General features: G+C 49.5%; 1 protein-coding gene across 1 annotated transcript; it reads left to right on the forward strand.

Annotated features, from left to right (window-relative positions):
* Nucleotides 1–288: 288 nt before the first annotated feature.
* Nucleotides 289–8,138, forward strand: LOC119316481 (non-structural maintenance of chromosomes element 4 homolog A-like). The gene is made up of 7 exons (XM_037590805.1): nucleotides 289–1,770; nucleotides 1,872–1,952; nucleotides 5,421–5,661; nucleotides 5,761–5,857; nucleotides 6,466–6,682; nucleotides 6,773–6,864; nucleotides 7,585–8,138. Exons 1-7 carry the CDS (start codon nucleotides 1,626–1,628, stop codon nucleotides 7,807–7,809), a joined length of 1,098 nt encoding a protein of 365 aa, XP_037446702.1. The 5' UTR covers nucleotides 289–1,625; the 3' UTR covers nucleotides 7,810–8,138.
* The last annotated feature ends 2,322 nt before the right edge of the window (nucleotides 8,139–10,460 follow it).

Genomic DNA, 10,460 nt, shown 5'->3' on the forward strand with positions numbered 1-10,460 from the left:
ACCTACGATTTTTCACATAATTATTATAATTTTAAATAGCGGGCTACGCCAAATAGCAATGGTTTTTAAAATTAGCCACACCAAGGCTATAATCAACTATTTAATAACTTTAGTATATGTGTATGAATGTCATCCTGCTCAAACCGCTATAACGGGACTATATCGATGATATAGCCGACTATTTAAAACTTTGATTACCTATTTTTAAAAACTTTGATAATAATAGGAAACTTCTTCGCTCCATCCGGATGTAAATAACGTTGCGCGCAGCCGCCTGCTTCTTACGCCACTTGTCTCATGGGCCAGTGCAAACCATCCTTATCCTTATCTTCTTTCTCCCATCCTTTCCTTTCTCGAGCTCTCTTCACCGCTGATTATATCTCTCGCTGGCGAGGGGTTTCCCCAAGCTTTGCAGCACGCTACCATGGATCCGCCTCTTGCAAGCTCTGCTACGCAACTAGTACCACCTTCCCCCCAAGTGAACCCGAGAAGAGAGCTCCGCCGCTGTGAGACGGGGCGCCCGCTGCTGTGACGGCGGACGAGGTGCTTCGACGCTCGACGGCAATGATGCTGCGAAAGTCTGCGGCGGGGATTGCTCCGAGTCCATCGGAGTTGCTACAACACTGGCGTTGCTGCGAGCCGCTGCTGTGATTTGGCGCCGGCCGGCAATGCTTGTAGGGGTCACCGATCCGCAAGAGGTGCCCGTCGTCACGGGGGGCTACCGGTTATGCTGCAACCACTTGTGAGGTCGTTGGAGCTGCTACAAGCAGTGTTGCGATGGGTGGCATCGCTGGAGGTGGTGTGGCGAGGAGCCGGGGATGTCGGTGTGCCGCACGTAGATGTTGTGACGGCTCCGCCGTGCTGAGACGACATCTCGGCTGCGGCGATGTTGCTGCGACGGCGGCTCAACTGCTGCGACTGATACTGTGACGGTGGCTCGAGCTGCTCCGGCGGTGCTGCGACGACGGCTCGGGCTGCTCCGGCGATGCTGCGACGGCTTGCGCCGTGCTTCGAGCCGGTGCTGCAACGGCGCCACCATGCTATGAGCCGGTACCGTGAGTGTGCCAGAGTTGTTGCCGGCGTTCTGCGTGCGATGCCACCTAAGTTTGCTACGCAGGCGAGGATGTGCGTGCGGCGTTCTGCGATGAGAAGAAAGAAAAGAGTAGTCATGTTACGTTGACTTCCATCGAATGGGTAGGGCGTGCAGATCGTATGGTTCAGAAGGCGGATGCCGTACGTGCAACCAAGCTTAGTAGTGTCTCAAAAGAAAAAGATCTTCCGCACCTCCACGGCCTCTCACCGTCTCGCCCCGTCACTGCCGGGTGGGCCCATTCAACCCGCGCTCCTAGCCGCTGGCTGGGAATTTTTACACGCCGCGGGGTCGGGACTGAACCGGCGGCCGCAAAATCAAAAACTTCGTGCGCACCGCACACCACCCGCGACCGCGGAGGCGGAGCTTTCAAATCCCCCGCCTCTGCTTCTTATTCCCTCCCCGTCTCCAAATTTTCGGCGAAATTTTCCATTCCCCCACCCGCCCTTCACTTCCCTTCACCCGTCGCTCTCAGCCCCGCAGCGCTAGCTAGGGTTGGGATCGATTTGGGGCCTAGGGTTAGGTCAGTTTCCCCATGGCGGCGGCGGCGGCGGCGGAGGGGTCCGGGGCAGAGGGCCGCGGCGAGGCCGCCGGCGGCGGCAGGCGGCAGCAGCAGCAGGGGCTGGCGGAGCGCCGGATGCTCCGGTCCCAGTACCACGCCATGAAGACCCTCATCAACGGTACGCCCCTCCTGTTCGGGTTCCTTTTGTGCGGCTCCGTTTCGGGGGTTTGGCGTGGTGCGATTCTGAGTTGTTTTTGTGTGCGCTTGTGTGTGGCGCAGAGGAGAGGGATGACATGGCGAAGGAGGACTCCGACAAGTTCGCCTCCATCATCACGCAGGTGGAGAGCTTGCACGAGCAAGGTAAGACCACGAATAATCATACTATATTGATCTTGCGACCCGCGCTTGTTTTTCCTCTCTCAGATGGGTGAACTGGGGACTATAGCCATGACATAAAAAGAACCCCGGCCCTTTCGACCGGGTCTATCAGTCTGTCTAAGTCACCACAATGTACAATCACAAGTTGTAATAATCTCCAAGTGTGAAATGGACCGTGTATTTATCTTTTAATAACGGATTCAGACGGACTTAAATTACTAGTAGAAGCAAACTGGTCTAAAAACCAATATGTCCAGGGGACATCACTAGAAGTAAACCATTGAGCAAATGATGTGAACTTGTGTTCATGTAGCTTTGGCGCATCTTGTAGAATGTGCAGCATGATCATAAGCTTACTTTCACATCATGTTCGTAGTTCTGCCTTGTTTTATTTTGGAGCTTTCTGAAGTATTATGTATTTCCGCGTCATACAGTATAATGGAGCTGTCTATAGTAGCATGCATCATAAATAAACTGCAGGTTGTTCTTGCATGTTCATGTGGGACACATTTTGATCTTGTCACTCAATGCATGGCTGTTTGTCTGCAAGATTGCATTTCTAGACAAACGTGGGGCGAGTATTGGCATGCCTTGAGCTCACTGTGGCATGTCAAAATGTTTGCTAAATGTGTGTTGATGAGGGATTTTGGTCTTTTTTTAAGGTTAGACAGAATCCGAAGGATTTCTATAGGTAAAATCCAAATCCCCCTCTCCTACTGGAACAAGCCCTTACTTAAAATAAAATGTCTACTATTTTCTACTCCCTCCGTTCCTAAATATAAGTCTTTTTAGCGCTTCCACTACAAACTACATACGGATGTATATAGACATACTTTAATGTGTAGATTCACTCGAAGGGCCAGTGGCCGAATTATATTAGATAGGAAGAGAAGTACATAGTACAGCCGGGTAGCAGTCTAGGCGGACTAGAGCTGGGTCCCAACACAAAATTAGGCGTTCGCCGGCAGGTCGCAGATGCAACCTGCAGCCCGCCACATTCTAATGTCTTCCTTAATCAACTCCAGCACCCTGTCTACGGTGTTGGCGACATTATCAAAAATTCTTGCGTTTCTCTCCTTCCATATCCTCCAGTGTATCAGGATAGCGATCGTGTCGAAATTCCTCCGTGACGGTTTCGGGATCGCCACCCTCGCCTTCAGCCACCAGTCTTCCGTCGTGCCAAACTGCTCGCTGGGTACCTGGAAATCAGCCCCCGTCCATGTCCTGAAGCTCCGCCAGAGCTGCTGTGTAAATCTGCAATTTACAAATAAATGTGAGCAGTTTTCCGGCTCCTGCACACAAAGGGGGCATATGCCGTTGGATGGCCAGCCCCTTCGCTCAAGATTGTCTGCCGTGAGACACTTCCGGTGGACCGCCAACCACATAAAGAACTTGCATCTTGGAGGTGCCTTGGATTTCCATATTGGTCTGGAGCAGGCAAACCGGGTGTTGCCCATGAAGAAGAGTTGATATGCACTCTGGACGGAGAACTGGCCATCTGAAGTGAGCTTCCATACAAGGCGATCCTGGGAGTCCGGAGCCAGGGCTGTTTCCTGAACCAAGTCCCAGACTTGAAGGTATTGTGCTATGGCAACGAGGGAGATCCCTCCAGTGATGTCCCTGATCCAAGATCTGTTGTGGAGAGCCTCTCTGACCGATCTGCCCTTGTCCCTGACAAAATAGTAGAGGGCCGGCGCCATGGTCGCGATTGAGCATCTGTTTGGAAGCCAATTGTCGGTCCAAAACTTGGCCCTCGCTCCATCCCCCAAAGTCATACGACAAGCAGCATCAAAAATGGCCTGCACTTCCTTTTCCGTGCTGTCCGGAAGCCAATGCCACGGCCGCTCTTCCAAGTCCCTCCTCAGCCACGACCATTTGCAGCGCAGGGCCATCCCAAAGCACTTAAGGTTAATGATCCCTAGTCCTCCAAATTCCCTTGGCATGCAAACCCTTGCCCAAGGCATGAGGCAGTGCCCCCCACTAACCTGCTCTTCTCCTTTCCAAACGAACCCTCTGCATTTTCTGTTGATGATTTTAATGGCCCACATCGGGAGTGGTAGCACAGCCATAAAATGGATCGGCAGCGCCATCAGCACCGATCGTGTAAGGGAGAGGCGGCCCGCCGTGGCTAGCATCTTCGGCTTCCACCCTTTGAGTTTTCCGGAGAACTTGTCGATTAGGGGCATCAGATCATGGCGCCTAAGCCTGAAGATAGACAGTGGCAAGCCCAAGTACTGAATCGGGAATTGTTGTCGTCTGCATTGGAAGTGTCCCTCAACTGCCATGGCAAGGTCGTCCTCACAGCGGATGCACGTGATCGTGCTTTTGTGAAGGTTGATCCGTAGCCCTGACGCCTCCCCAAATAACTTTAGGATTTCTGATATAACCCGCAGGTCCGAGGGCACTGGTCTGAAGAACATAACTGCATCGTCAGCGAATATAGATGTCCTAGGCACCTTGCTTTGACATCCCAGATCCGAGAGTAATTTCTGTTGTGCTGCCCACTGTAGTATGCAATGGATGGTGTCCATGGTCAGGATGAAAAGAGCTGGCGAAAGGGGGTCTCCTTGACGGACTCCTTGATCGAGAGCGAAGGCCTCCGAGAGCTCACCATTGATGAGTACGGAGGAGGAGGCCGTGGATAGAAGCCCGTAGATCCAGGCGCACCACTTCGATCCAAAGCCCCTTTTTCTCAAAACCTCCAGGAGGAATTCCCAAGATAAAGTGTCGAAGGCTTTAGAAATATCTATTTTCATGAGTACCGATGGTAGCTTCTTACGGTGTAGCAGCTTAGCAGTGTTGCGCACAAATTTGAAGTTCTCGTGGATGTTGCGTCTGCTGACGAAAGCACTCTGAGCCTGCGATATTAGAGCCGGTGACAGAGGGGCCAGCCGAACAGCTAAAACCTTGGCGAAAATCTTCGCTGCACCATGGATGAGGTTAATCGGCCTGAAATCGCTGACGTCCAGGGAATCATTCTTTTTAGGCAGCAACGTGAGAATGGAGCTGTTCAGGTCTCCAAAAGACGCGAACCGTCCCTCATACAGTGCCTTCATGACGGCCATGAAGTCTGCAGCGATGATCTCCCAGCAAACCTTGAAGAACATGCCTGTGAAGCCGTCCGGCCCCGGCGCCCTATCGGATGGCATATCCTGAATGACCCGCTTGACTTCTTCCTCAGTGAATGGGGCTTCCAAGGCACGTGCCTGCTCCGCGGACAGTTGCTGCAGATCAAGAACATCCAGGTTGATAGAGTGTCCACGTTTGGTTGGCTTTCCCATCAGGTTACCATCATGTGTAGATTCACTCATTTTGCTTCGTATGTAGTCCATAATGAAATCTCTAAAAAGACTTATATTTAGAAAGGAGGGAGTATGTTTTACTGGTTGGAGCTTTGAAATATTTATGCTATATAAAACCCCCAAAATGAGATGTCCGTCCACACTGCAGTGCAGAGACCCAGGGAGCAAGTAGCGGATGCAGAGGCTCTGCTAGATATTACAACCACGCTGGTAAAATCCGTGAGGTCCCAGTCAAGTGAAGGAATCACACCTTCTGATTTCGTAACAGCATTGCTGAAGAAATTTGGGCAGCAAGCAACCCTTGATTCCGAGCCTGTCTCGTTGCGCTGGGCTGATGTTGGGCTTTCTGCTTCACATGTCTTCAGGGCTGCGCCTGGATGCTGCACCATGTAATTAAGCTCCTTTCTTCTTATTACTAGTTCTCAAATTTTTTTTGCAGTGCCTACTTGGTATATGACTTAAACCATGCATGCTCTTAATCCTTGCAGGCTTGGACCCATGGATACAGAAGTAAAGCAGCGGAAGCTTTCAGTTGTTAGTAGAAAAAGAAGTGCCAGGCCAACTGAAAATACTTGTCCTGAAGAGGTATCACATGCTTTTGTCTAGCATAATTAATAAAGCACTAGAGATTAATAACACCCATTTGTACATTTCTCCCATGATTTGTTTTGCCATCTGTTTGCCTTCTGTTATTGATGGGCGACATAGTTTGGACAATCTTTGGTCACTGTTGCGTAAATCTTAATTAATTCTATGCTTAAAGTTAGGACCCTGATAAGTGCCACATGTGTGGCACGAAGCAATTCTGCCCTGACGTTTTTTGATGGCAAGTTTAGTTACTTGAGGATGGCAACTTTAATTGTGAAGCATGGCAACTTTCTGTTTGGATGGCAAGTTTCAGTTTTTTGGGTTTTTTTTAGGATGGCAATTTTAGTTATAAAAAACGTCAGGGCGGTGTTACTTCGTGCCACACGTGTGGCACTTATCATTTGGGTAAAGTTATCAATCACCTTCTGTTTTTTTTTGAAAGACACATCTTAGGCAGTACCATTCATATGTTTGCTATCTTCTGTAGCCGCTATTGAGCTTCTGGGTTGCTAGCTAGACTTCTTCCCTGCCATAGCATTATTATTTTTGTCAGAAATGTATGATCACCTCCAATAGTGGATTCATATCATCTTCTTAATGTGCAGCTTGCTGATTCTTCTGAGGGAGCAAAGACAGACACTGACCGGAATGTGACTGTTGTATTTGATATCCTGAGGAAAAATAAGCGTGCGAGGCTGGAGACCCTTGTTTTGAACAGACAATCATTTGCCCAAACGGTTGAGAATGTTTTTGCATTGTCTTTCCTAGTTAAAGATGGCAGGGTGGCAATAAACATTGATGACAATGGGCACCATATAGTCTGTAAGAATTTTCTCGTATGGTTTCATTTGTGCTTTAATAGTACCACAGAGATGCTCGTGTATCTTACATAATTCTGTTGGCCTTGCGCAGATCCACGAAATGCACCTGCTGCTAGTGCCATAGCGTCAGGAGAAGTGTCCTACAGCCATTTTGTTTTCAGATATGATTACAGAGATTGGAAGGTACTGTTTCTGATCATAGAGCTCGCTTACGGTATTTCAATATTTGACCTGGATGATCAACCTCATTGTTTGTAGTGCATTCAGGCAAGAGCAGTAAAACCTGTATTGACTTCTGTTAATAGAAATTAATAAATAAAAACAGCTTTCTATTTGATTTGAGTACCACTATGACCGCATGGTGCTGCTGCTTTTGTAATGGTCCTTAGGTTAAATCATAGGGTAGATCAGATTAGGCTTAAGAAGGAAGAGCAAGGTAACAGGGTTAGAGGAGGCAGCAGGAGATAAGAACTAGCACATGGTTGGTTGATCATAGCTGAGTGCACATCCTCTCTTATAGAAGGATGGATAACATGGTCCATACGGATCTAATCCTAACTTTCCAAACTAATAAGGTTGTATACCTTGTTTGAATGACTAGGGCTGTCTGCCCCCTGACTAGATGGGCCATTTATGCAGTTTATTGTCTTGGATCCATGAGCTTAGCATCCTTTATTTAGTTTGCAACAGAAATCATCTTTACCCTCCTAACTTAGGAAGAAATTTTATTGACTCCATTTGCATCTTCCTCTAAAATGGCTCCTATGTTTGCTAAACCAGTGACTCATTGTCTCTCTCCACCCCCCCTTTGCGGGCAAGATAAAAGCACACAGTATCAGAATTCACAGGAGATTTTAATCTCTCAAATAATCTGATCTTTCCTTTCTTTTGACCTGTTTTTAGCTTATGAAAGAAGTCGTTCCTGAAGGGCAAGAACTGATGCCGCACAGGACCGCGCACAGCCTCTCTTCTGAAGAGCGAGAACAGCTGGAGCCGTGTGCGCAACGAACACCGATAAGGAAACTTTGCCGGAACCGGGGTTTGGTTCTTCAGGAGCAGATGGTTGTTGCAGAGACACCCGAGGAGGACAGAAGCTCCAAACGCAAGCGTCTATTCATAGATCAGTAGTGATCATGCCTGCTTGAAATGCCTTGTGCCGCGGTCTACGCTGTGTCTGTATGTAGGAGGTATTTGCCTGATTAACGTACCCATTGTAGAACAAGGTGTGCCATAGCACCGCTTGTGCTAGTTCTTACCTTGAGACGAGATTCCTCCGGGAGAGGAAAGAGGGCAATAGAAATGTAAGCTCAATAGAAATGCTACTGTAGTTCTTTAGATCAGTCGGCTTAAATAATGTTCTTGGAATCGGACTTGTATAATGTCGCTCAGAGTAATATGCTTGTGCTGATAGAGAAAAAGAAAAGGTTTGCTTCTAGCTGAGCCAAAGTTCCTATTCAGCATTTGTGAGTAGTCTGCTTACGGTTTGATTGTATTGGTTTTTGCTTGATTTTCTGTTAACTAATTGGGAATTTTCTTCTTAATTATTAATTGACGTGACAAAACTTGCCTCCGTTTTGCAAAAATATATATTCCTATTCATAGTCTATAATTTTGACAATGAGCGGGTTTCTTCCACTCCATTTTTAGTTTTGCCTTTAGATCATTCCTCCACAGAACTGGAAAACCATCGGGCCACGGCAGGGATAGACAAGAAACTTATCGGTCTGTTTACCGACAGGAGATGCAGAGCTTCTGTTTTTTGACGGAATGCAGAGCTTCTGTTCATGCATTTCTGAGAACGAAAGTAGTAGTATGCAGACGATACTCACTGGCCGATCATCACAAACACCATGAGGAAGAGAAACGTTTTGATCTTGAGACCCTCAGGACGCGTCTGGCCTGCGCAGCTCGTCCGTGCCATGGGCGAAGTGGCACCTGCCGGCGAAGGCGCACGACCCACCGGCGATGAAGCTCACGCACAGCCTGGTCTTGAAGCTGCTCCCGGGTCCCATGGGTTTGCCGAGCTCGCGGTCGCCGTGCGCGAAGTGGCACCTGTCCCCCCACTTACACCCCTCCGGCGAGCCGTGGTTCTTGCAGAGCCGAGTCTTGACGGTGGCCGGTGCAGTGGCAGACATGGGCGCCCGTGGTTGAGCCGGGTCGTCGCCTAGCTCCAGCTTGCTCATCTTCTTGGTAACAGCCTGGTCGGGTTCCTGGTGTCCGCTGGGAACGCGATGGAGGAAACGGCAGTCCTCGCCGAAGGGGCAGTCGCCGCCGCTGCGCAGTTGGCGAGAAAAACAGGATCCACCGCGAGGAATTACATGAGAAAAAATTAATTATACAGCTGCTGCAGCGAAATCCTTTTTCGTAGATATGAATTTTTGTTCACTGGTTTGTTAGCGCCACGACATTCTTTTTTTGAGAAAATTGAAAGGCAACATAACAGGTATGCTTGCGGAATGCCAACCTGAAAAACCTGGTGCAGATCTTGTCTATCTTCTTCGATTTGCTTCCGACACGCGTTCGAGGTGGCTCCGACCCTGTTACATCAGAGGAATGTTTGAATCGCATAATCCAAAAATGAAGAAAAAAAGCGCAGTTCCATGAACCGCCAATCAGGCGTGCTGTTCCATAAAAAACAAACCTGTCAAACTATTTTCTTCGAAAAAAAAGACACAATTTGAATGAGGCGGCCATCTAAGGCAGAAGAAGAGTGATGTACTCATGTACTCCCTTCGCAAAGAAATATAAGAGCGTTTCTAAAATTACAACACAGCACTGCCGGGAGGAGAAGAGACGCCGGCCGTACTCACCACCCCGCGGTTCCGACTCCCACGTGAGTGATGCCGCCTCGACCTCCCTCTTGCATGCGTGGATGCCAGCGGGAAGCTTGTCGCGGCAGGCCTCACGAACAGAGAGCATGGACTCCCTCGAGTAGGCGATCCTCCTCTTCTCCTCCTCCCTGCGTACGTTAACTAGAACCCGTCACGAATCACGCATCATAGACGCACAAGGCACAATACATGGGCACGTACAGAGCTGGTTACCTGCTGGGAGCATCGGGGTCAGGGGTGGAGCTCATCTCGACGGCGGACGGCGGACGGCGGAAGGAGCACAGCTTGTGTGAGCAACACTGCTAAGATCCACAGCTTTATTACGGCGATCCCGAACCGGCCTATATATGCACGCGTCATGGACTCATGGCCCCTGCGGCAACAATAATAAGTAAATAAATAATAAATGACCGGAACACGTGAGAAACACGGGAGGCCAGCAGACGGCGGCCGGCGCCCTCCCAGGGAGTGTTACGTTACGTTTCCCGTGCCGTGCGTATGTGCGCTGGCTCATCGATGGGTGCGTGCGTGCGTACGTGCTCTGCTCACCTCGGGTGCATGTCCCTTCTTGGCCTGCACTGTACTACGTCAGTGGCACGGGCTACGTTCCATGAGGGAAAACGGTTTTGGAGGAAGAATGAACCCTCGGAACTTACCTACGTGTTGCCGTTGATAGAGGAGACCTGCATGATGGCTTCCACAGTGTTGTTTACACCCTAGAGCTAGAGATACTCTCATGTACGCGGAGTTGTTCTCCAGACCGTTGATGGACGACCAAATCGCTGCGATTTTGGCCCTTTTTGGTTGGGATGCTTCTATCCTGCTGATGCAGGACAACGGGGCCGAGGTGGAGGCGGGGCACCGAGCGCCCGGGTCGGTGGTTTGTGGGCCTTTTCTATGGCGACACAACCATACAAGCTGCTGGTGTGGAATGTTAAGGGGCTCAAC

Source organism: Triticum dicoccoides, chromosome 6A, assembly GCF_002162155.2.
Source record: "Triticum dicoccoides isolate Atlit2015 ecotype Zavitan chromosome 6A, WEW_v2.0, whole genome shotgun sequence".
In the NCBI taxonomy this organism is placed as follows: Eukaryota; Viridiplantae; Streptophyta; class Magnoliopsida; order Poales; family Poaceae; genus Triticum; species Triticum dicoccoides.

Coding starts and splice junctions, on each gene's coding strand:
- LOC119316481 (XM_037590805.1), top strand. CDS start 1,626: ATGGCGGCGGCGGCGGCGGCGGAGGGGTCCGGGGCAGAGGGCCGCGGC. Junction 6,683..6,772: donor CAATGGGCACCATATAGTCT/GTAAGAATTTTC, acceptor GGCCTTGCGCAG/ATCCACGAAATGCACCTGCT. Junction 6,865..7,584: donor ATGATTACAGAGATTGGAAG/GTACTGTTTCTG, acceptor ACCTGTTTTTAG/CTTATGAAAGAAGTCGTTCC.